The following is a 27,585-nucleotide window of genomic DNA, read 5'->3' as shown; positions in this document are numbered from 1 at the left end:
CGTGCAAAATTCTGTAGTACAGTGCTGCGAAAAGGGGCGAGATTAAACAAGATTGGACATTAAAAAAATGAGCGATTGCTCCATATTTTAAATTTCTGACCAGAGAGGTCATGTTTTGATCCTCGAATGGTCTGACGCATCCAATGACGCAATTTCGCAGGTCAGAGTTCACCAAGCTTGTACTTTGCAACGCAGCGAACTGCGAAACTTGTCGCATGAGCTTGCGTTACTGGTCTCTCCTGGGACAGCATGCCAAACCTGCTATTATTATCAAGCAATATCTTAGAGTGAGGGCAGAACGATGGCACAGTGGGTAGCGATCCTGTCTCACAGCAAGAAGACGCTGGTTCGAGCCTCAGCTGGGTCAGTTGGCATTTCTGTGAGGATTTTGTACGTTGTCCCCATGTTCATGTGGGTTTCTTCCGGGTATCCAGTTTCAACCACAAGTCCAAAGACATGTGTTATAGGTGACTTGAGTAAGCTAATTGTCCACACTGTACGTGTGTGAATGGAAGTGTATGGGTGTTTCCCAATGATGGGTTGCAGCTGGAAAAGCATCCGCTGCGTTCATTCCACTGTGGTGAACCCAGATTACTTAAAGGGACTAAGCCGAAAATTAAATGAATGAATGTATCTTAGAGTGAACTCTTGAAATAGTATTCTGGAATTCACACATATTACTGTTGAAAAAGAGTAATTCACTCAGATAACAACATGTACAATAAGCAACACATAAACAGACATTTATTACAAACAACACAAATCAGAAAATGAAAGATTCTTAATTCAATCACACTCTCTTATCTTTGGGAGCGCTGGAGATTTCAGTCTTGTATCTGCTTTAGAAAGTTCACATTAAGCATCAGCAGCATAAGGACACTGATATGTGCATTAACCATTGCGGAAATCTTCTGAAATTTCCTCTCATTAAAAATCGCCTTTCGAGACTGATGGAATCAATATTCACTCATTAATACTCAATCTAAACGTTCCAATTTGGCTTAATTTATTTCTAAATTAACTTTGCATCATATGTCAATATAAAATACTATTTAAAAAAAAGAAATCACTGTGTCTTGACTCACCAAGACATTCCGCATCCATATTGAGAATGTGGGGCAATCAACCCAGAACAGATTCAAGTACAATCAAGTCTGAGAGAGCAAAAAATAATGGGTTTTCTGAGGCAGGCATGAGGAAACAAAGTGGTTAAGACACTGTTGCTGTTTCCTGTTGAGATTTAAAAAAAAAGAGAGAGAGAGAGGTCACATATATATGTATATATATATATTAAACATCTGAACAGAGACACACAGTAGTAGACCCTGACCAGAGCTTGAGGGGGAAGAGACTCAAAGACAGAACAGCATGTAATGGATGCATTTGTTCCATATTTAAGCTTTTCCTGGAAATGCAGATTTAAATTCTCAGCAGCCTTTAAACTTTCCAGCTTCTGAATAGCCCTCTATTGATAGGGGCCTTCTTGGAGTGCAATAGTAGTTTTCTCTACCAGTCAATATTTTATTCTCTCTTCTTCCCTCCAGTTTAAAGGAGGATCTACTCCATCCGTCAAAGGCCAGCGCTGTTGCGTCCAATCCTGAGACAGCATCTTGGTTTCGATTGGTCAGGTCGATCTCTCGGACTGAAGGGACTGGACAGGATGGAAGCTTGATGGGGAAAGTCCACATTTAGGGTTGATGGGCTGATGTCAGGACACGTGGGAAATGAGTCTGACTCGTGTCTTGATGTCTTGACGACACAGTGGGCATGTTTCCAGCTGTAAGGCACACTCCATACAAATCCCACTGAAGACGTGACACAAGAAAACAGATAAATCACAAAGAACTTATACAGTAAATAAATCAACACATTATACACATAGATTAGTGATATCAAATTCCAAAAATTCCCAGAATCGATCATCATTTAATTTAAAGATTAATTCATTTTTTTAAAGTTTGAATAAACCAGACGTTGCGGAGATTTTCATTTCAGTATGTTGATGTACTTCCAACTGAAATAGATTATTGAGTAGGGGGGAGCTTCTTTTTGTGCGTCTTTTCTTTGTAGCAAACTAAAACTGAACAAGATGTCCTCGCTGCAGTCTGCAGCATATTGATGTACTGGACCAGGTCTAATTCTAACACAAACACTGCTGTTATTTCAACGGAAATCTCACCCCTCAGCTTTCATTTGGCTGGAAAATGAAAAAGACTGACATAGCACATTTTTTAACTTTTTTAGGTGCACATCAGCAAACACGCAAGGTACGGTACGGCGAGGCGGTTAAAATGGACATTGTAACGCCCACAAATTCAACATCCATGCTACTGCGACGGTTGGGTTTAGGGTTAGGAAAGATGTAGACATTAAGGTTACACTTTATTTTGATGGTTCGATTGAGTATTAGTGGACTGCCTGCTTAATATCTGCTGATGCTGCTTCTTCAACAGACATTTAACTGATATGAGAAACTTTGCAAGTAAATGTCAATTTACACTAAGCCCAACCCCAACCTAACAGTCTACTCATAATCTAATGAGAATTAATTGGTATGTAGATGCAATTCAACCTAAATTTGACATACAAACCATCAAAATAAAGTATGACCGACATTATTTAACACACAATTTAATGTGTTACTTAATAATTAATACAAATAATTAGTGTTTCTACCTAAATCCGCTGGCCCTCGTCCACTATGTATTGGACCTGGTCCAGTATGTCATCAAACTGCAGGCTACAGCAAGGACTGTCTCAAACTGAACCAAAAACACTAGCTATGTTTCCACCCAAAGATGCAAATTAAATTTATGAGCAAAACTGGTATATCACATACAAGATATGCAAATAAAGCAGCGTTTCAATCCAAGCAGTAGTAAAGAAAAAAACGTCACTCCCTAATTAACTGGCGCCAAATATCGACAGTAAAAACTGAATTTGCTGTAATAGGAGAAGCTGTGTGAATCTTTTTTTCATTTACTAAATGACTTGCGCCTCAGAAGACAGTATGCTGATGTGGAATAAATGATTGGTGGCATTTGAAGGCGTAAAACGCAGAGCACAGACGCTCTTGGGAGTTCTGAAGGTAATTAATAGTATAATAACACAAATACTGGAATGATTAAGTAATTTTAGAATGACCAAAACATTTAAGATGTTTTAAGATGATGTGCTCAGCCTGCTGGTTTATTCATTCAAGACATATTCACACACATTATCATCACATGATCTCTAACAAAATCCTATGACTTTTATAACGCACATACTGGAAATTGTTTGGGAAAAGTGTTTCATAGTAGTTTTTATGCTCATCTTTTATTATCGTATAAAAAGTTTATCGTGCTCAGTTATGTGCATACTTTTTTTAATGTGCATTTTCAAAATTGATGCGCATCTTGGCGTTCGCATAAACCATTTTTTAATGCGCATATCCAAAATGCACAATAAAAATAGGAGGATGGAAACGTAGCTATTGTCATTCCGTATCAGATCAGGGTGAACATTTACTATGGGCAGTATGTCGCATTGCTATTAGTGTCAGCAGCACAACATGCAAAAATTGTATTGCCAGTAGTAAACGCCCATTCTGATCTGAAATGGCAGACATAGACACGCAATGTTGTTTTTACAGGTTTTTTGGTGCACCATCTTGTTCTTGGAGATTCGTATGATTGCAGTTAAACCACTGAAGCCACATTAATTTTTTTTCACAATGTTTTTAGCTCCTTTTCTGGAATTTGGACATCTTGAGACCATTACTGTCTATAGAGGATAAGGGAGCTCTTAGATTTCATGTAAAATATCTTGATTTGTGTTCCAAAAATGATCAAAGGTCTTACGGGATTAGAATGACATAAGGGCGAGTAGTTAATTAACAGAATTGTAGTTTTTGGGTGAACTAATCATTCAACGCAAGAAAAAGTAAGATACAGTTTAAGTCAGAATTATTAGCCCCCATTTATTTTTTCCCCAATTTCTGTTTAACAGATTTTTTTCAACACATTTCTAACATAATAGTTTCAAAAACTTATTTCTAATAACGGATTTATTTTATATTTGCCATGATGATAGTAAATACTATTTGACTAGATATTTTTCAAGACACTTCTATACAGCTTAAAGTGACATTTAAAGGCTTAACTCGGACAATTAAGTTAACTAGGCTGGATAGGGTAATTAGGCAAGTTAGACACAATCCCAATTCTATTTTTTGTACCCTTACCCCTTCCTCTTGGCCCTTAAGAACAGAGTGTGAAAGGGAAGGGCTTCAAAATTTACCCCTGAGAATTGGGACAGCACTACAGCACCTGCACACATCATCATATGTCAACGCAATCTCATGCTTCATATGAGATCAGATGACCGCGACTGCTGTAGTTATTCCAATTGTGTTATTTTTTGGTATTTATCTTCAGGAAATCACTGAAGGCATATATATAATGTTATCATAACGATCTAGCGTGGCAATAAGATTGTAACTGTACTGTGCATTTACACAGTGGCCATATTCATCCATGTAAACACACCAAAAACAACATCAACATTATAGCAGACACTGTAAAAAGCTCATTCCCAGCCACAAGACTTTTCTGACAGGGTTTTCGAGTAACATCGAGTGCCAGAATGTTGTGGGACTGCTATACAGGAGTTACGATTATGTATAATAGATCATGAAATTAAGCGGTTTTTATTTTAGCGTTGTTTTTTTAAAGCATGACAGTAAAACACGATTGTGGTTATGAATGTATTAAAACATATGCTTGTTTGTTGTAAAATTTATAATAATGACAAAAAAATTTATTTGTGGATCTTCTTACTTCTGGGTGCAACTATCCTGCCGTTCTGGCTGGTGTATTCCAGGAAATTTTCTTACCCCTTTGTTTCGAGCATGGTCCTGAAAAATCTTCATTCGAAGGGCCATCTACCCCTTCCCCTTTACCCTATGCCTTCAAGCTAAAGATAATTGGGACACCTCTACCCCTTTAAGGTAATGCGCAAAATGAGGGGTAGGGGTGAGGGGAAGGGCTAAGGGGTAGAGAATTGGGATTGGGCCTATAACGATGGTTTGTTCTGTAGACAATCAAAAAATATATAGCTTAAATAATTTTTATTAAATAATTTTATAGCTTAAATAAATAATTTTGACCTTAAAATTATTTAAAATACATATATATTTTAGATATTTGTTTTATTTCGGCTAGATTAAAAATATATTTGAATAAAAATAAGACTTTCTCCAGAAGAAAAAATATTATCAGACATACTGTGAAAATGTTCTTGCTGTTAAACATAATTTGGGAAATATTTTTAAAAAAAAAATAAAAGAGTAAAAGTGGGGCTAATTATTCAGACTTCAACTGTACAAGAAACTGAAACTGTAACTTAGAAACTGTACTTAGAAAGCTTTGCATTTAGGAGAACTATATCTTTGAGGTCGATCCCACCAAATGCACCTTTTCATTCAGAGAACGAGAGGCGCACCACACTGCCTTTTTTGTTGACAAGATAAAAAGAAGTACAGTATGCTTTTGTTGCAAGGCAACGACTTAATCAGCAGCAAATTGTGCGCGAGCGTTGCTGCTGATATTGTTAAAAAAAAAAGAAATATTTAATCATATTTTGACATTCATAATTTGCGAAGTCATACAGCTCCAGATAACTTGAAATAGTGACCACAAGTGTCTCCTCCATCTTTAAAAGTCTATGTAGTCGTCTTGACAACACAAACACTGCTGTTACCTCAATGGCAAGCTCACCTCTGCTTTCATTTGATAAGAATGAAAAAGATTGACTGACAATGCCTGTTTTTTTTCCACTAAGTGTTGACTTTTTCAACTCTAGGCACACATCGCACAACCGCAATAATGTGTGGTGCAGCAGCAGTTTAACAGGAAGAGAAGTGTTCTCGCTTATTACAGTGGAGATTGCTTAAGTTATATTGTTTTGAGTTATTATTAGTTGGTTGGGATGCAGTGACTTGCAGTTGAATATTTTGCAGAACAGATTCACAACTTTTGATGCTCATAAATGATCATAACCGTCATCATGCTGCATGTATTAGGAGGTTTGCTGAAGGCGGCAGTTGCGACTTTAATAAACTACAACAGTTTGCGTTCATTGAAAAAAGTAAGAATGATTAATAAATCCATATCAAACAGTCCTTTAAAAGTGAGGCTGTGTTTTCAGTTTCAGGCTTAGGTGTGCTTTGCACTCACACTACAAGCGTACCACGACAAAGCCCAACCAAAACGCACTGACACACATCTTCCAACCGGGCCAGGGACGGCCAACTGAACCTCGCCCTCAAACTTGTCAAACAAACCAGGAAACACGCATTGACACAGTTCAAATGGCATAGTGTGAGTGCACCCTAAAATTCTTAACAGGCTTAATGCAGGGATATGGGTTACAAAAGGCTGAATGTGTTCCAAATGTCCCAATTCCCCAAACAACAGTTGTTCTTTTCTACTCCACCTCAACCAAGCCCCTGTCCCCATAAAGCCAGTTGTGTAAACACTGATTCTATAAGCTGATCTTTGTACCTGTGCGAACAGGGTCTCAGTTCAGTGTCCGCCATCTGGTCGCAGCAGAGGGTGCAGCAGTTATCTCTGATGCTAACCTGCTTGAGCAATGCTAGGCGTCTGTGTCTGAAATAAAACAAAGGAAGAGCAATTTCAGATACTCACTGCATGAGTCACCTACTTTAGATAATAACCAGTGCATCATTCACATCTATAACGGCCATTGATACTTCACCCTTTGTACAGCAATCTAATAAATGGTGCAAACCTGGGCAGAATGATTTTCTCGTCTGATGCGAGCGAGGCAAACTCATTAAAGGTGTTGAATTTGATGGAGGGGGGATGGCGGAAGGGTTTGGCTCCGAAGTTGAACTCACACTGTTGATAGGACATAAAACTGGCTGCAGCAAAGAAGCCAGACCTGAAACAAAGAAAGCCAAGTGTTCAAAAAGTTCCATCATGCTCGTTTTAAGGTTAAGGAAGTGATCTTCGCTTACGTGGCAGAGAAGAACACCTGCTTCTCAGGAGGCAGCTGGTGTCCGTTAAGGTAGAAAATCATCTGCTTCTTACTGAGGTCCAGCAGGAAGCCTATGGCATCACCTAGAAAGACCAGAGAACACTGATCACACAACGTTGTAATAACAAAATGATGATATGGAATAAATGTAGGCAATTGTAAATAGGTAATCATCACATGCAGATGTTGGGAGCTGAACAGGATGCTCTACAAACCTTCTTTCCAGCAGGGGTGGGAGTGAGGTTTACTGCGAGCGTTGTACCAGATCAGCTGCCTGCAGCCGTCATACGCACACGAGTACTCATCATCTCCAATCCCATAACCCTCCTGTATAAACACAGAGATGTGTTTTCTTACTACAGAACAATTATTTCATTTTTAGAATACATAAGTGTATATAACAGGAAACTGGTCATTTAAAATAAGCTGAAACACCCAGACAATTTTAGTTTGTTATTAGTTATGATTCAAATTATTACAACCCAACGTATCTTTATAAAATGCAAGCATGGCAAGTTTAAATTTATTTGGTAAGTTAAAGTTTATAAATTTACTATATATACTAAAGTGGCATTTGTTAAACCAGTAATAGTCAAGTAATAATACACTACCTGACAAAAGTCTTTAGTCTATCCAAGTTTTAGGAACAACAAATAATGACTTGACTTCTAGTTGATCATTTGGTATCAGAAGTGGCCTATATAAAAGGAAAAGGCCTCTAGATTACACTTTTTTTTTTACCAAAATAAAATTTGATCATGCCTTGATTTTTTTTATTATTAAATTAGGACAGTAAGGTCTGACTTTGCTTAGACAAAAGTCTTGTCACTTAACAGAAATAATGTACAGTATAGAAAATAAAGTCATGGTGCAGTGGAAAAAGCATTATTATTGTGTATGACTCCCATGAGCTTGGACGACTGCACTCATACATCTCTACAATGACTCAAATAACTCATTAATAATGTCATCTGTAATGGCATAGAAAGCATGCTTGCAGGACTCCCAGAGATCATCAACATTCTTCATCTTACCCCAGACATTCTCAATAATGTTCATGTCTGGTGACTGTGCTGGCCAATCCTCGAGCACCTTTTTTACTTTCAGGAACTTTGATGTGGAGGCTGAAGTATGAGAAGAAGCGCTATCCTGCAGAAGAATTTCCCCTCTCCTGTGGTTTGTAATGTAATGGGCAGCACAAATGTCAATACCTCAGGCTGTTGATGTTGCATCCACTCTGCAGATCTCTCGTACACCCCCATTACTGAATGTAACCCCAAACTATAATCTTTCCTTCACCAAACTTGACTGATTGCTATGAGATTCTTGGTTTCATGCAGGTTCCAATAGATCTTCAGCAGTACTTGTGATGAATGGGATGTAGTTCAACAGATGATTTCTCAGAAAAAAAAATCTATCTTCTGCCATTTTTCCAAATGAACAACTAGAAGTCAAGTTATTATTTGTTGCTCTTGCAAATGAGATTGGCAACAAGATCAATTGGCAACAATTTTGTCAGGTAGTGCAAGTCATATTGACCCAACATTTCTGAAAGTTGCATTTCAGAACTAAATCTACTGTCATTTTCAGCACATTGTATATAGTTTGATTGTTTGTTTATTGCTAATAATGACATCAAACTTATGGCTATTGAATGGCAAGATCCACTGTATATACAGTTGAAGTCAGAATTATTAGCCCCCCTGAAATATTAGCCCCGTTTATTTTTTACCCCAATTTCTGTTTAACGAAGAGAAGACTTTTTTCAACACATTTCTAAACATAATAGTTTAGATGATTTATTTTATCTTTGCAATGATGACAGTAAATAATATTTTAATAGATATTTTTCAAGACACTTTTATACAGCTTAAAGTGACATTTAAAGGCTTAACTAGGTTAATTAGGTTAACTAGGCAGGTTAGAATAATTAGGCAAGTTATTGTATAACGATAGTTTATTCTGTAGAATATCGGAAAAAATAGCTTAAATGGGCAGATAATTTTGACTTTAAAATGGTTTTTAAAAAATGAAAAACTTATTTTATTCCAGCAGAATTAAAACAAATCTTGTTAAAAAAAAAAAAAAATTCGACATACTGTAAAAATTTCATTTGTGAAATGTTTCTCTAGAAAAAAAATCAAAGAGGGGCTACTAATTCTGACTTCCACTGTACCTTAAGTGTTCATAAAAATATTTGTGCTTTTATAAGAATATTAAAACATGAAGCTAAGGGAGAAATCAGAAATAAAGGAGCTTAATTAAAACACACATGGTTGAGAAACTTGCTGTCCTTGGTTGCCCAGCCAATTTGCATGACGCCAGAGGTGATAACCGTGACCTCATAGTACCAAACCCCCGAATCCACACAGAACGTGCAGCGGACGCTCTCAAATGATGATGCGTCACAACGGGCCTAAAGACAAAGATGACATTGATCTCATTAGAGACATTATATTATGAATATAAACAGCTACTCTTGCACAATAGATGAACATGGGGATTCTGATTGATTCGGTATCTGAACCATTCAGTAGTTTAATAAAAAAAATGCTGTTTGTTTATGATAAACCCGAAATGAATGCGATCTCATTCCTGGTTTAAACAGAATCCTATCTGCCACAAAATCACTACTCTAGAACATTCCTGATGCCCTGTACACGCAGTTGATTTATTTTATTTTCATTTTGAAAGACTTTGTCTTTTATCTGTCACTAAGTGAACATTTTCAATTCTTAAAGGGCCATGAAACCCCCTCGTTTCAGCAGGGTGTTTTCACACCTCTACTTTGGAAAAAGTCAGAAAAGTGGGCGTGTCCAGCTCTGTTTAGGGGGGAGTGTCGGAGGAAAAAAAGCGGCTTGGTATGGGAGTGTCTATTTGGGCGCGCTGAATTTCAGAGTCAAAACACACACCCACAGCGGACAATGTGACTGTGTTTACATGGACATCTGTAGTCGAATTATTTGCCAAATTATTAAATGGTGGACTTTAACTGCAGTTTGGCTCTTTCATTCAGTGAATTCATTAATGTCCCTCCCGACAAACGTGATATTTGATTCGAGGCGCTGCTCTAAGCGTGTTTTTTCATGCAATGTTTGATACCACACGGCGAATGAGAGAAAAAAAACTCAGCATTTCCCGGAAACTTAGATGCACACGGCAGGTAGCGTCAGAAAGCCGCGTGTGTTATTCCGGTCACAAAATCCAACACGAGGTTATAGTTTGGTTGTAACTGTTAGTGCTAAATATTGCACTCGGTGCAATAGTTTGTTTGATACGAATAAAATACGAACTGAATAAACAAAGAGTACTGGTCGCTCACTTACCAAATCTGTAGAGACAGGACAATCACCAGCAACTAGAGCCGCTTCTTTATTTAGAGGAGACTACAATCTGGATCTCAGCGTTTGCAGATGAGAACAGCTCTCAGGTAAACAATAATCCTCCTTAGACACGTAAGTTATTGTTGTCGAGCGTCGCGTACACCAGGGGCGTTGCGAGGGGGGGGCTTTGGGGGCTTAAGCCCCTGATGTATTGTCAAAAGCCCCTGATCTCTTGGAATATATTGCACTTAAATAAAAATATGTTGTATAACATTTATTTTGTTATGTAAGTACTAAAAATTACCACATACATCACGAACATTCCACTTAACGCAGCGTTTGTGTTAGGTAATTAAATCGTCAGCTGTTCAGCAGTACCTGTTTCTACCGGCAGGTGGGAGTGGCTCTGTTGTCACATGGTGTTAAAAAAATCCCGCCACTGCACATCATTCATTTATTATTTTGAGGAGCTGAAGCTAATGAGGTAGTAATACAACTCTTTCGCGAAACTGAATAGTTTTAACTACTGATGAAGCTTGTTTCCACAGTATAAAATGTGTGTAGTTTTGGTGACATGAAATAACTATAATCAGTAAAATGTGCATCATATCAATGTAAATACATGCGAGTAAGTAAAAAAAAATGTAAATTGTACTAGCTTCCTAGATATATTTATATGATATAGCAAGTCACATCTGTTTCTGTAATAGTTAAATCACAGTGAGTTTATGCATCTAGCTTATTATTATATAACTATATTCTACTGTAACATGCTATGTCAGTTTGAATCAAATTATAAATCGACTTTCTTATGAAAATACCTAAAATGGTTGGAAGAACACACAGTTGAAGTCTGAATTATTAGCCCCCGTTTATTTTTTCCCCCAAATTCTGTTTAACGGAGAGAATATTGTTTTCAGCACATTTCTAATCACAATAGTTTTAATAACTCAACTCTAATAAGTGATTTATTTTATCTTTGCCATGATGACAGTAAATAATATTTGACTAGACGTTGTTTAAGACACCTCTATACAGCTTAAAGTGACATTTAAAGGCTTTAAAGGCAGGTTAGGGTAATAAGGCAATTATTGTATAACGATGGTTTGTTCTGTAGACTATAGGAAAAATATATAAAATCTTAAAGGGGCTAATAATTTTTACCCTAAAATGTTTTTTTTTTTTAAATGTAAAACTGCTTTTATTCTAGCTGAAATAAAACAAATAAGACTTTCTTCAAAAGGAAAATATTATCAGACATAGGCTACTGTGAAAATTTCCTTGCTCTGTTAAACATAATTTGGGAAATATTTAAAAAAGAAAATAAAATTCAAAGGAGGGCTAATAATTCTGACTTCAACTGTATAAAACATTTATTGTCGCAGTCGTGTAAATGATCAGTTAAAGCCTTTTTATTCAGATCATATTTTTATTCTACTACAGCAACAGCTGGATGCCTTCATCCATATTAGGGATTTCCTAGAATGTTCTACTACTTTTGTGAAGAATATATATGGAATTTCTGCTCAAGTATGAATAAAACAGGCATTACATGCATTTAAAGTGCTACAGTGCCCACATCACCCTATTTTGAGGAAAACTGAAAAAAAATCCCTCTGAAGAAATTTAAAGTAAACATATTTCTAGCATGTAGATCTTTATTTTTATTTTTTTGTAGCCTTAGCTAGCCTACTATTTTTGATAGAATTGTTATTTTGTAAAAAATAGTGAATTGAATATCAATATTTTGCAAGGTATTGAATTTAGAAATTCCATTATTTTGACAACACTACACCTCAGTTAATCACTCTGTCCAAATGAACATGTTTGTAGCTTTGTATCACATTAGATAACAACTCAAACTATAAAAATAAATCATATTTTCAGATTTGAAGACATGCAGAAAATTACATTTTCAAAAAACAAACAGAAACTTCAAATCAGGAGGAGATAGGAGGCTCAAGAGGCATGATATGGCTCATAACAGACTAGTTTTTTTCCTATTTGGATTTTACAAGTCTTAAAAACCCTTTATTTATTATTAACCATATTTAATCATGTTAATAAGATTAGAATAGGTATATTAGTGCAGTGAATTAAAACTTCTTTTTTTTTGGGGGGGGGGGGGGGGGGGTCTTTGGGGCTAAGCCCCTTATCCCTTTCAACCCTAGCAACGCCCCTGGCGTACACTGTAATCCACGCGCGAGTCTGCGCTCTCACAGAGAGAAAATGAAAACGAAACTTAACTGCAGAAAACTATAAAAGCAACACTTCACGCTTGTTTTGCCAACACAACGTGGCGTCTTTGCCGTCTACACTGTGACAGTAATGAATATTAATGAAGTTGCACAATAGAGCACGCTGATTGGTTTGAACCAAGCCTTACTCATGCATTAATGCAACACACTGTAAGACGTAATAAGACTCACTCTGGCACAGACGCCCAGTCTGCACGCTGGAATACAGGCTATTATGTCATGACCGTGACGCAGCTTCAAAAATTCGTTTCAAACAGGAAGTACGAATTTGCTTGAAATAACGCAAAAACAACCAATTTACACTTTTTAGTGAAATATAGGTGTCCTAATAGTGTTTTTAGCAGTGTGGGACACATATACGACTGTCAACAGCTCAAAAAATGTGTTTTGGTGTTTCGTGACCCTTTAACACACCATGCATTACCTAAATGAAGAATTTTCACATAATTAACAATATTGGTTTGTCTCTCACCTCCAGTCCAGTAGGAGAGATCTTGAGATATTCACTGACGTCATTACTGTTCAGCATGGCGTTGATGTTGCTTAAGTTGACTTTCTCATAGGTAAACTGGCGCCCCTCTTTAATGACTATGAGCCAAAGAGAGACAAAGATAACATCAGTCAAACATGCCACAAGACTTCAATCTACAATACAATTATAAAATGCAAACAGTTATTACTAAAAATCATTTATATTAAAAAGACTTCAGATGTCCTGAGAAACATTTATTTTCTTTGTATCAATAGCAATTACAAATACTAAAAGTCCTGATTACCCATCAAAACGTACTCACAGAGGTTATCAAGACTCCACTGAGCGCAGAAGCCCACTTGGCGCTTTAGGTAATCTAAGTTATCTGCCCAGGATTCCAGAACAGACAAACGGTCACTGATACATGACTCTGACACCGTTAACTTGTTCTCACCTGAAACGAATAATGAATCATATCAAACGCACCATTTTCGGAAAGATTCCTGATAGAAATATTGATCTGACATCAGTTAGACTTACTGGTTTGTGAGAACTTCTCTAAAGCAATAAGAGCAAACAGCATAACAGTGGGGTGGGCTTCAGAACTCTGAGGAAAACCAAAAGAACTGAATTAAACAGTTGAAAAAATTACTTATGTCAAATATGCAAGCAAAACTATAGATTTACAACTTTGAAGATTTAAAAGCATTTCTTACTCTAATCAATATAATAATAATTATACATTAATAATTATTAATGTTATATGTAATGTATGTGCTAATTTCTGTAACATCCAATCAACCATCCGAGGAAAACAGAATAATAATACACAAATACTAGAGATTTTTGCATCCAATAGCAAATACAAAGTCCAAGTTATGGTGATCGGTCGATACTTCTGATACTTCAAGCATTATAATGCATAAAGCAGATTTTCCCACTAAATATGAAACTTAAGTAGAGATCTCACCTTACCCAAGAGAATTAAGAGATTGTTGCATATAATCCCTTAAATATGTCTCTTATAACCATTAGTGTGAATATGTCATGTTTAGTAGCAGCTTATAGATAAAAAATTATAGATAAAAACAAATAAAAAAATTGGTAAGAAAAATCATTGACAATGCAATTTAGAAACATTTATGAGAGAGGGGGATTTGCACTCTAGATATCTTTACTGCTCTATACATTTAACCCATCAACTGTAAATCTTGATTAGAAAATTGAAGTGCCTTTGCAATCTGTTCTCTTGGTCAACATCCACTTTAGTCACCATAATTTGCGGGCCTCATGAAGCTGCTATGAATATGCGGGAGACTACCAGATTTTCCAGCAAAGGTCATAGGGTTGGATGTGACTCTAGACAGGGGTGATCGCTCCACTCTTATCACAACAGCTCAAAACAACAACAAAGAGACCATCACTTAATAAACTGTATAGGGGTCGCAACCTATTCATTAGTGGCTGTGTTTGAGTGCAGCGATTGCTCACGCCCACACGCATCATTTATCTCCTCATGTGTTCTAGCTCTGCCAGGTGGATGTAAACCCATAAACAAACATTTCCGATCAGTTCATGAGATCGGTCAGATTGGCAAGTACCGATCATGTCAAAAATGTGACTATCAGCCGATACCGATATTCGGTTGATCGATTGGAGCATCCTTAACAAATACACCTCATTGAATATGAACACATAGACATCACCTATATAATATATAATAACAGGTTAATTATGTTTAAATATGATAACTTTAACTGATAAAGTTCTTAGTAATTGAAGTTATTAGCAACTAATAAAGTTATAGTAAGTAATAGTAACTTATCTCTTTTTCGAATGATACAACGAGCAACTTTTGTAAAGCTGCCTTCAACAATAATTAATGTGAAAAGCATTATACAAATAAACTTGTATTGCATTAATTTGAATTAAATCTATTTCCTTTTTTTCATTGGACTAAAAAAGCAGATGGATAGTATGAATGTTACATTTATGAGCCAAATGGAAGTTATTTAAAAAAAACAATCATGTTTGTCAAATTCTGTAATAAAACAGTCTATGCTCTCACCAAACTCTCAAGCAAGTACTCCAGAGTTCCAGGGCTGAGGAGTGCAATGCTTGCTGGACCTGTAGACAAAAGAGTAAAAAGATGAAGTACACCAGTATTAAACAAATGATTCCTATGGGCAGCATGTTTGACCTTAAAACAGAAGCATGGATCTTCAAACTGAGAACTGGACTGTGTGTGTGCGTGTGTCTCTCTCTCTCTCTCTCTCTGTGTGTGTGTGTGTGTGTGTGTGTGTGTGTGTGTGTGTGTGTGTGTGTGTGTTGCAGCCTCAGCATGGCTGTCAAATCACAGGTCTCTTAGGGAGCCTACAGCAAGCCCAAGCATGACAGCTCTTTACAGACTGCAAACTCAGCTCTTTAGCATCAGAGATATAAGCTAGTGCAAAGATGATGTAAAACGAGATGCAACAGATCTCAAATTCCTTTCAAAGAATCCAAAATCCTGATGTTTTATTTGCAAAAATAAAAGGGCATAATTACTTCTGCGACAGCTTCGGAGTTAATATAATTTATGCTGTCTTGCCAATGTCCTGTCATGGCAAACTTAGAATAAAATGACAAAAGGTACACAACGAAAAAAGTTTTATATATAAAAATTAAATCAAATGAACACTAGATAAAAGTTTTAAATACATTCAGGTGATACGTTTAGAAATAGATCAGTTAAACACAGTAAAGTGACAAGAAAGGGAGGAATACAATAAATAGTTATGTGTAAGTCTATCTAGAATTGAAATTAGGATGTAAAATAACCTTCTTATACTATGATTTATTTCATAGAACTTATTTTCATCCCATTCAAACTGTCACAGGTCATTAATATTACAGTTTTTTTGATAGAACTAGAATCCAACACAGTGAAATTTTCAGGTTGAATGCATATTTTGCGGTGATATTTTCTTTTTCTTTTTTTGCTAAAATAACGACAAAATTATAAGAAATGGGTATAACCTAGTTGTATTCCATTAACATGGTTTATGGGGACATCATGCCTTGTGAACCTAATAATTAAAAACACTTCAAATTAACTGGGTATTTTGACATTAAAATGTGCCATAGGTATTCTGTAAAGGTTGGGTTTAGGGATAGAGGTAGGGTAAAGCCATTTAATAAGTGTTTTTATATTATAAAATACTATACAGCAGTAGAAAGTCCTTGTAAACCATAAACAAAAAGCATGTGTGTGTGTGTGTGTGTGTGTCCCTCACCAGCCAGTTTCTCAGCCAGACAGCCCAGGACTGCTGTGGTGTTGCGGTGTTTAGCTGGTATGAGGGCATCCTGACGCGCCACAGCAGCACTCAGATTCAACATGTCTGACAACTTCTGCAGAGCATCCTGACAATACAATCAATCTTGAATTTGTAAATTGCTGAGGTAATAAAAGCACTGAACTCAGAAAGAAACTGCTTTATCTTATTATTGCCACCTTCTCCATCAGAACCCCCCCCTCCCCCCCCCCCCAAAAAAAATGTAAAAGAATTCAGAAGTATCCTGATGATGAGTACATTTACACAAACATCAACACATGCCTCCCATACTCACCGAGGCTGCATGCATTTCATCAAAAACACAGTAAATATGCTTAAATAATTCTAAAATGCTGATTTCAAACTAATATATTTCTTATCAGCAATCCACAGTTTTTCTGCTTCATATATTTTGTGAATATAACACAATTAAATAACATTTCTTCAGAATTCTTCCATTAACAAAAAAAAACAAAAACAGTTTTTTTTAGTGTTGCTCAACTTGATGCATTCTAGCTGAATTAAAGAAGATTTTTTTTATTATTATTATTCTAAAAGAAGTTCTATTATTTTTTGTATTTGAAAATTGACAGAACCAAACCAAACAATATCAAAGCACCCACCTGCAACTGACGCATAACCAGAAGCCATTCATTTTCATTTTAGTTTCAGCATAAAACTGGGGAAAACAAATTAGTACCAGAAGTGCATCTTCTGCTGGTACCATTTAGATAGTAAGGAATATCACTTAAGTTAGGTATATCACTCAACAAACTCATAATACTAGGAAAATTGCTGTGGCTCCATTTTCAGAGTGCTTGTATAAATAGAGCTGCATTAGTGTCCATTAAGAAAAACAGAGTTGGAAAATGAATATCGCAGTCAATGTTGTAAGGTAATGTAGATGTGAACTCACTTTGGTTGGCAAAGGGCATTCGTCCAGTAGCAGTGTTATTACGGCTGGTCCTAGAGGGTCATCTAGAGGAATTACTCTAACTAAAGACTGCACCACTTCCAACCAGCCATCATCTACAACGTGGAAAAACAGAAACAGACATTCAATCCATAGGAAATGTTTTATGTATGCGTATTAGAACCATGCATTTAAACAACATTAAAAAATACTAAAAGGGTTTTCCAATAGCTATTATGTAGACGACAATTGTGAGCTAATAGATTACACTAAAGTGTGCAAATTAAGCATTTGGTTTGTAAAACCATTACTGAAAATGCACCTAAATCGACTGAAAGATCATCTGTACAACACTGATATGCACTCCAGGATGTGTTGAACTCAATCTTAAGGCCCACAGTAGCATTTTCACCAGTTTACTCCTGCACGAAAGCTCTTAGCAGCCACCTGACGCCACAGAGTCTCAAACCATAACATGCAGGCTCAGCTCGAAGCAACAGATGTACATATAAATAAAATCAAGAGTCACAGAGGCTTTGGCAATAGCACAAGAGAGTCAGGCTGGCGACCCACACATGACCTTGCTAAATTTTGACCGCTGATCCACATACAGACTCAAACCAGCCCTCAAAAATATAACACCTCAGTCATGTTTGCTGCAGGTATCATCTAGGAGCAAATAAAAGGAGTCATTTTAAAATGGAAACAGCAATGCACTGCCCCTAGTAAAAAAAGCAAAAGCAGTGTAGCTAATATTCACTCAGTGTTTCAGTGTTTGTTTCTACAGTCATGAGGACACTCTGAGGGACTTTAAAGTCTGCAGCTCAGCCCTGACTCTCTAACTTCAGTCACTGCAAAAGAACGGAGCGATGGCATGACAATGGCAGCACGGGGCACGAGCCAAACATCAAAAACAGCCGTCACTAATACCCACAGAGCTTCCACAGCTTCCGCTGTTAGATTAACATCCTAATAACTTAATCAGTAGCCAGGGGGTCACAACAAGCTGCACTTGTTCCCCTGATGGAAAAAAAAGCAGCTTGGAACCAGGGAGTCAATGTTTGGCTGATTCCCTTTGATTATTAGCTATGTGGTTTCTCTAGTGACAGTCTTCTCATTTGAACTAAATAAAACGGAAACAATAATCTATTTGCATTTTAGTAGATCAAGAAGAATACTTAATGTTACAGCTCACACACTCGCCTGGAATGAGGAGAAAGTAATGAAGGTGAAGAGTTTAATGTGCACATTCTCAGTGTTGTCATTTACCTATGGTTAGAAATCATATTGTGTTCACATCTAGAGGTGTGATGGTATTTAATCATTTAATATGTATATTATGGTGATAATAAATGAATGATATTGTTATTGTGGGCAAATCAAAAATACCAAGAATAATTATTTATTATTTAAACGTTTATAGTGTCATTTATAGTGAATATTCAGACTGTTGTTTTGGCAGTGGTTGTTCATCACAGCACCAATTGTTTGATCTAAGAGGTGGTGTATTTTCAAACATTAACACTTTCACATGTTAATCTGGCCTGTGACACGCTGTGATATTGATTGAATATGTTCTATTTACAGGGTTATTGTTTGCTAACACTGTACAATAAGACTCCATTTGTTAACATTAGACAATTTAACTGAGCTTATGATGAAAACTACAAAGCATTTTTAAATCTTAGATTATCTTAATTACTTAGACACTCCCTAATGATTTATTAAAATAAAAAGTCATAATTGTTTTATTAAATGGAGTTAACAACTAATAAAATATAGCACAGTAACAGCAATAATAGTTGTTAATTCCCCATATTGATTTTAATGCATTAAATGGTGTTTACGAATGAGACCTTAATGAAAAATCTTACCTATTGTTATAACATGCATATGATTTATACATGTATTGACTATACCTGCTAAAATTACCAATTTTGCAGCTCAATATCGCAATAATACTAAACATCATGATTAAATCTAGAGCAATTAACTGCCACAAGAAACACTTGATACCATCATAAGCCTATTTACGGCTGTAATGATTAAAAAAATGTAGTGCCTATAAAACAAAGATGGCACCAGACAGTTAAGTTTCAGGGATGTACATCAAATACCCCTGGAGACTAGATTTACAGTTCTTAGCCCTTCCACAGTAGAAATCAAATATTTTTTAAAAAGGCTGAAAACCTATAACCACTGACTTCCATAGTAAGAAAAACAAAGACTTTGGTCAATGGTTACAGGTTTCCAGCTCTCTTCAAAATATATTTTCTCAACTGAAGAAAAAAAGTCAAACAGGTTTGTAACAAGTAAAGGGTGATTAAACGATCACCGTAAAAAAAAATATTCTTCTATATTTACTCACCCTCATGTTCAAAATAATCATGCATTTTTGTTTCTTCTAATGAAAGAAGAGATTCTGAAGTATGCTGGTAACCAAACAGTTTTAAAAGCTTGACCACCACTGTATATTTTAGTCCATTCAGTGGAAGTCAGGAGATCACTGTAAAAATTGCTGAGTTCCACACAATTGATTTGTGTTGGAACAACATGAAAGAAATTAAGTTAACTTTGTAGTTTGTACAAATATGTGTGAATTAAACGTAAAAAGTTGTCCCCCAAAAAAACAAGAACTGTGTTGTTTTGGCTCAATTTAAACAAGTAGTTTAAACAAACAGCAAATGCCATTTTTGAGTGATGACAAAATTTTCTATTTAGGGTAAAGTGTCTGCATCTGTACTGCATGTTCCTCTTTACTTCCATTAAATGGAATAAAAATATACACTCGCTGTCAAGCTGTCAAAACTGATTGGTTACCAGCATACCTCAGAATCTCTTCTTTCATTAGAAGAAACAAAAATGCATGAATATTTTGAACAACATGAAGGTGAGTAAATACAACAGAATATTCAATTATGAGTAGATGTACTTTACCTTTTAAAGATACCCTATTGTTGACAATAGCCAGTTTATAAGTGCTTCTCATTACAAGAGCTGAGTTTACAGAAAACCAAGACATGTTTACTGCAAACCAGTTTTCAGCTTGTATGTAAAAGTATAACACATGCAGTGTGTAAATGCACTAATATTAATAACTAAAAGTCTTTGCTAATAGATGCAAATGCAAAACATCAGTGGATTTTCATTTTCTGCCTCCTGTATTTGCATGTGTATGAATAGAAGTAGGGCTGGGCAGTGTGATGTTATAGATATTAAATTCATTGTCAAGCACAATAGATTATTTTTTATTCAATGTAAATGCCGACATGTAGAAAGAAAAAAAAAGTGGGAGTGGCCAACTCATGTGCAGTGTGGGTCAGCCAGAGCTGGCTGGAGCCCTGATAGTAAGATCTGCTCAGCAATCGGGGCGAACTTTTGAGAGATCATTTAAATTAACTGTGTTCGATTAACAACTTGAAACTGTGAATTTAGTACAGAATAAGTCTGTGTATAATATCCATCAGTAACCTAAACAGTAGCACTATAGCCTCTGCCGAATAATAGTCTCCCACAGGGTCATAATAACCACTTTGTTACACGACATTAGACTAGGAAAGCGTAAACAACATGAAGTTGGTATATTGATATACCAATACATCAAACAAGGTAGCCTTGTTTGATATATTGGTAACAATATACGAAAAAAGATCAACTTATTCAGGGTTTCTGCAGGTTTCACCAAGATAAAGACTTTCAAATGGCCCAAATGAATAAGATTTTTGTTTTCCCTATCAAAAATTATTATTATTATTTAACACATTTTATAAGACAATAATGATTTAATATCAAAAATGTTTACTTCTTAGCAAAATATTTAAATATTGTGTAAAAACAAGCAAGCTCAACTTGTATTTAAAGACTTTGTTTTCCAAAATAAACGTTTTAAATTTTTTAATGATTTTTTAAAATAAATTTAGTTAATTATAGTTTTTAACTTTGAACGATTTATGCACAACATGTCCAGGTCTTGTCCAAGTCGGTGGCCTCAGCAGTAAATACATGGAGTATTATTAAACAAATGTTATTTTAAGAAAATATTAAAGTAAATAGAGTTAATAATTACTTTTTTAATAAAAAGTTTTATTGAGATGGATTGTTAGGGTTTGTATGGGTTTTTTACTAGATTGGGTAGCAACACAAGAACAAATTAAGACATGTTTATAAAAAAAAATTAAACCTACAAGACACTGTTTCAGGCATAAAATTTAGCTTTTAGATTTAAGACATTTTAAGACTTTTTAAGACCCTGTGGACACCCTGTTATTGACTGTGACACCAATCGTACAGAGCTTAATTCAGTATCTGCTCAATTAATCCTTTTTCTTTACAATATCACTTCCAACAAGCGACTTTCTGGGTACTAAAGCCTGCCCTGTGAGAAATTTATTCTGAAAAAAAAAAAAGTTCTATGTAGGAACAAAGCTTTAATTGTGGTCACAAAAATCACAAGTCTTGTTACTCATACCATGACAAAATTTTGGTAATATCGCCCACCCCTGAATTGAAGCGATTCAAAAAAAAAAAAAAAAACAGTCAACACTCCTTACGTATTAATAATCTCATGTAAAATGTGACCTAAATAAGTGTATATGCATCTACTTATTCAAGCCACATGTATAAGCTTTACTCCCTTCACTAGCAATCTCAAGAAACTTGTGAGTCCTACCACCCATAAGCAAACAATATTAGATGAAAGGATTAACAGAAAGCGAATTCTCCGAATTAAAAATGCTGGAGAATCCTGAATGTCTTTCACTCACCAGTCTCTGCCATCTCGTGCAGTGTGATCATGGAATATGGCGGCTCTTGATCACTGAAACACAAAAGAACAAATATAAAAGTTAAATGGCTAAAAAGTAGAGCAACCTAATGGAGGAAATACTTGCCTGTGTGCCTCATGCCCTGAGAACAAGAGCGTGTAAGCATCTTATTTAGTCCTCGGCTGCTCTAGACATTAGTTATGAAAGCCTAATGTTATAATGGCTGATTGTACAGTGCATGACGGATGGCTATTGGAGGGCAGACTGCCGCCGCCGGGGTTGTTTTGGCTTTAGGGTCTATGCATCCATTTTGCAGGCTGGGTCTGTAACAGTAAATCTAAGCAGCGATAGCAAAAACAAATCCCTAGAGGTGCTCTCGGAGGGAGCCCGGCACGATTAAAACACCACCAGAGACATTTAAGCAGGGACAATAAATTTGCCTTGACTCTGCAGTGACACAGGTGTGGATCATTTGTCAGTCATAAATCAGTGGTCGGAGAGGTACTGGGGCGATGTTTTAAAAACAGCAAATGAGGACAAGGAAAAGACAACTATGAGGGTGGTCAAAAAAAAGGAGAAAGCGAGAGTGTGAGAGAGTATAGAGAGGAGGTCTAATGCCCCCAGCCACGGGTGTCTGACTGCTGTGTGATTGTTGTGTAACGGTCACACAGGGATTTGTTCTAGTCGGAAACACACTGATTTTCTGTTTAGTTGAGAACAGTACCTCAACTATTCATTTTCAATGCCCTTTTCATATTGGATAATAATATGGTGTTGTAAGCATTTAAAAGAATTATCGTTTGAAAACCTTTTTACAAAGATGCTAAGAAAACAACATGCAGTGTTGTTTTTATTTGACTGTTTCTTACCTGAATACTACTCTTAAGCCCAGGTCAGATCACTAAAATTTGTGAAAATTTTGGCACGATTTTCTTGATCTAGGGTGTTGCTGGCAAATGTGCATCATGGCACAAGATTCAATCGTTTCTTTTCAAGTAATGTGAGCTCATGACAACTAATACCATGTCTGTGACGCGTCACGACACCATCGCAGAAAGTCTAGCATGTTTAATTTTTTTTCTCGTTCTTCACAACAAGTTCCGTCTCGTGGGTGACAATTGGTAATAAGAGCACATCATTTCTTGGTCATCTCAGAAGGTGCTGTCGTTAATGCACTGGTCAGGTAATCAAAAAAATAGGCTGTATACTTATGGGTGAGTCACAGGTGATCAACAAACTTTAACTATCTTTTCTTAAATATTAAGGTAGTTTAAGCAATTTTATTTGACAAACTGACACAAATATGCAGACAACTCCATTCTCACAATAAGTTTCTGAGTTCTCATCCTTCCAATTGAATTTGTTCTTCCGAGGTAATCTGGGAACATGTTTAGTTGTGCGACTATATTGTAAAAGCCTTTTCTGCTTATTCAAATGAGTCATTAATAGTAAAAACAGTTTAATATAGGCTTCACTTTAATTTTATTAAGGCTAAATTATTATTTTGTTTAACAACCAAAAAACCTGTCATATATTTGCTAATTTTTTAATATGTCATTGTTTTAAAGATTACATTTTGAGCATCGTTTTTTTCTTTGCTGTTAATGTGCTTTCATTTTCTCTGTCTCACTGGTAGCAAGTTCAGGTGAGTGAGTGTTTAATAAGAAACCCATGGCAGGAAAATATACATTGTAGATTCAAAACAAATATCCTAATATTAAAAAGGAATCAAAAGTTTGATCTTATCCATGTCATAACAAATGCCCTTAAATAATGTAGTTATTAGTTGTCAGCAAGCATCAGTGGTTATTGAAATTTTTGGGAAATAACGCTTGTCGTAGATGTCACAGGATGACTGATTATGAAGGAACGTGTAGTCTGGCATATTTGTGACCCATGACAAATCAAAATTTTATCAGGGAAAAAAAAAACAAAAAAAAAACGCATAATCTGGCAAAAGTGACTTTCTTAACTGACAATAAAAATTGTATAATATGACCTGGGATTTAGATTGACTTGAAAATATGCAAGTTTTTTTGTATCAATGTTTCCTTTAAACAGTAAAGCTTGATTGCAGTAATTCATTAACAGAAATAATAAAAAAAGCCTCATTCAGCCTTACAGTTACAGGTGTCATGTAAAAAAAAAAAAAACAGGCCGCCAAAGGATGTGGTTGAGCAACAATATATATTCAAGCCACAGAGAAAAAGAGAAGCTGATGCTCCCTTTTTTGTCATTTATGCATTTTTCATTTAAGTCCAAACACTGAGAACACAAATAAGAAAATTTGAGAAAATAATATATATCAGTTTCCTGCCAGGCCGTTTATTTCCCCTAGCCTCTCTTCAGGAAGTGGCCACACACTGCCATGTTCTCCATGCAATAATGCAGGCCATATTAGACATCAGGTTCAGAGCCACGCAACCTGATGCACAGATAAAACAACTTCACTTTTAAAAAGTGATCATTCATCATTAGATAGCAGTAGGTCATCAGTGTAGGAAGGTGTAAGAACATGTGATAGAGGAAGAGTGACTGGCGACTCTGAGATCAAGCCAAATTGTTAAAGGAAACATGAAGAAACTCTTGGTTATCACAAGCTGCTGTCTTGGGCAATACATTAAGATTAAATGTGGTGCTGTGTGAAAAAATGAATAAATAAATAATAGCACGCTCATTACAAAGCTCTGCCAGGCTCTGCACACTTAAAGCGGAATCATTTTAAAAGTTTAAACAGACGGCGTGGCATCCCTTTGGTAGACAATAACACTGAGGTAAAAAAAATACACATGACACAATGCAAATGGATGTTGAATAACAAGTGGATGCTTTTAGCCAAAGATGGAGTGATGTTATTGCTGACACACATGAATATAAGGAACTGAAATTGATATGATGCCCATGATTCATTCATAAACAGATTTAATAACAAATCTAAGCAGATCCCTCCTACGGGAAAGGTTCACTCACTTGTCTACAAGAGTCCTGATGACGGCCAGCGTGTCTAGTACCAAACCGTCCACGTTTTGTTTTTTCCGACGTGGCTCGTGTGGCCCTCGACCTCTTCTGGGTGGTCGAACCGGGTCCCTGGGCCGACTCCCTCTGGCCTCCGGTGGATCAGACACAGAGTTATCCACCCGCCTGAGCTGCCTGCGAGAGGCTGATCCTTCCTCCACGTCACTGTCCTCCCTGCACACGCAGCTGTTCCCCATGGCTCTGCCGGACGAGAGGCTGGCCCAAAACTGCACTGACTGCAGCTGTTCTACGGTGAGTCGGAGAACCCGCACGAGGCTCCTGGTGGCACAGAATGCAATCCAGGTGGCTACTATCATATCATTGGAAGGACTTTAGTGGGTGTCTCGGTACGGGTCGCGTAGACGTGTCGGTCATTGCGCTACTGCAGACCATCAGCATCCAGAGACGAACAAACAAAACTGATGGAGCAGTCAACACACATCCTACAGCCTGGGAGATTGAAGTCCTGAAAAAGATTACACAAACTATTTTCAGTGTGGAAAGGAAACATAACAGTGGCAAATGTGCAAAACAAACAAAATGTTCAGAGGGCCCAGTTCTGACTGATATATTTACTGAAAAATTATATGAAGAGATCACTTGAAAACTTTTAGTTTCTTTGAATGAACTGGATTGACTGGGTCAACAAACATTGACTTGTTTGAGTAAAACGTTAATATTAGTTTAATTGTAAGGTCTGAAAATACTTCAAAACTCAAATAAAAATATTGTCATTTAGAGATGATTTTCCTTCAGAGAACAAAAATTAACACATGTAACTGGAAATCAAGGTTATTTTACCAAATACTGTTGTCTAAAATAAACACAAACATGTCGTTTTATGCTCTAAATGACAGCATTTGCATTTTCAAATTGTAGGAAATGTCATCAATAAACTGCGTTGAAAATAGTTTAGATAGACATATTCTGTAAAGCAAAATAAATCATAAAACAGCAGGCAGTTCTAATTTGTGTCCATAAACAACAGAAATACTTTTGTAAGATCTGGGATTGTCAGTGTTAGCATACGCTAACTAACAGTTAGCACACCAAACAACTTTACAAAACCCCCATTCAAAACACAGCAACCCACTCAGACTTGAAAGAACACTGGGCAGTGTGCTCTTAATACAATCAGTGACATTTACAAACAGACTGAAAGCTTATTAACAGTGTTGTCATTCCAGTAAATTAACGTCAAAAAAACTTGAGAATCCATGGCTGCGTTTCAAACCCTAGCGAGCTGCCTACGTAGGCAGCATTTAAAGGGATAGATCATGTACAAATGAAAATTCTGCCACTGGGACTTGCAACCCTTAAAACTTTCTTTCTACAATGAAACACAACAATTACACATAGATTAAGACTGGCAGTGTCAGCCACTATACACTTCTATCCATGAAGGTTCGTAATAAAATTCAACGGTGACTCAGGCTGTCATTCTTTCTACTGTCTACTACATGTCGCCTGACTTACTTATCTGACACTTAAAAACAGAATATATCTTTGTCCAAAAGTATCATCATGTGACTGTTATTCTGACAAAGCTGTCTAAAAGGGCAGTTCGCTAGGTCTTGAAACACAGCCTCTTTCATCATGTCAGAAATTATCGCTAGCAACCACATAACTAGCCACACCTCCAAACAGATGGACGAAACAGCAGTTTAAAGCCCTTCTTTGACTTGGCACATACACGAAAAAGCATTTTATAGTTAAACCATGTGTATTTGTCAGAGACTAGAAATAACTCACCTGGTAAAGCGGAAAATAGTCGGTAAATGCAGCAGCACAGATCCGTAGGCCGAACACAAAGACTACACGGGAAGTGTGAGTGTGTGCGCTTTACTTCTCAGCAAAATGACTCGTACTCGACAACACCACCACTTTAACAATCAGCATATTGTCGAGCCGCAAACAAATACAGAGCGAGCCGAAAACTAAAGACGAAACTCAACGTTGGGCTGAGAAGTGAAAGCATGAGGACTGGTTAGAATCAGTGTAAGATAGCCGGAGGATCAACGGGAGCACTCGGTGTAGTGTAAATGATGGGAAGTCCGACTCACTTCCGCGAAACGGTTCTTTTGAATAGTTCGTTTCAAAGAACCGGTTGAAAAAAAAACGATTCAGCTGTTTCATACGTCAGAACGTAACTGCGTCATCGTGCAGTCTGTGGCTTAAACGTTTCAACTAATTAATTATTGTTTATACTTATTAATTAATGTTAATTAATATGAGTTTTTGCTATATGCAAGTTTGTTGCGTCGAAATTCACTTAAATGTAAACACGATTCAGCTTCATTTCAATAGCAATGTTCCATTTTTATTCATTAATTACATTTTTGGACATAATCATATGATATTTACTAATTCCATTATGATATGTTTAATATTACGGTGCTATTCTTGCCCTGAAAAGATCCGTCCTAACCGATTCAATCCGGTGTCTTGTGAAGCGGTTCATTAAAAGCATCACTGCTCCTTGTGTG

General features: G+C 36.4%; 1 protein-coding gene across 1 annotated transcript; it reads right to left on the bottom strand.

Moving 5' to 3' along the window:
* Window positions 1-715: 715 nt before the first annotated feature.
* Window positions 716-26,934, bottom strand: rspry1 (ring finger and SPRY domain containing 1). Its single transcript, NM_001045072.2, is given in 15 exon segments — window positions 716-1,805; window positions 6,546-6,650; window positions 6,793-6,945; window positions 7,022-7,124; window positions 7,257-7,368; window positions 9,314-9,457; window positions 13,095-13,210; window positions 13,417-13,548; window positions 13,635-13,701; window positions 15,163-15,221; window positions 16,370-16,496; window positions 17,325-17,437; window positions 22,085-22,137; window positions 25,055-25,565; window positions 26,852-26,934. Coding segments are annotated over 14 exon segments (1,743 nt in total). The 5' UTR covers window positions 25,417-25,565; window positions 26,852-26,934; the 3' UTR covers window positions 716-1,708.
* Between the last annotated feature and the right edge of the window lie 651 nt (window positions 26,935-27,585).

Source organism: Danio rerio, chromosome 18 (assembly GCF_049306965.1).
Source record: "Danio rerio strain Tuebingen ecotype United States chromosome 18, GRCz12tu, whole genome shotgun sequence".
Classification (NCBI taxonomy): Eukaryota; Metazoa; Chordata; class Actinopteri; order Cypriniformes; family Danionidae; genus Danio; species Danio rerio.
Note: the sequence above shows the minus strand (reverse complement) of the source record. Positions and strands in the feature narration are given on the sequence as shown.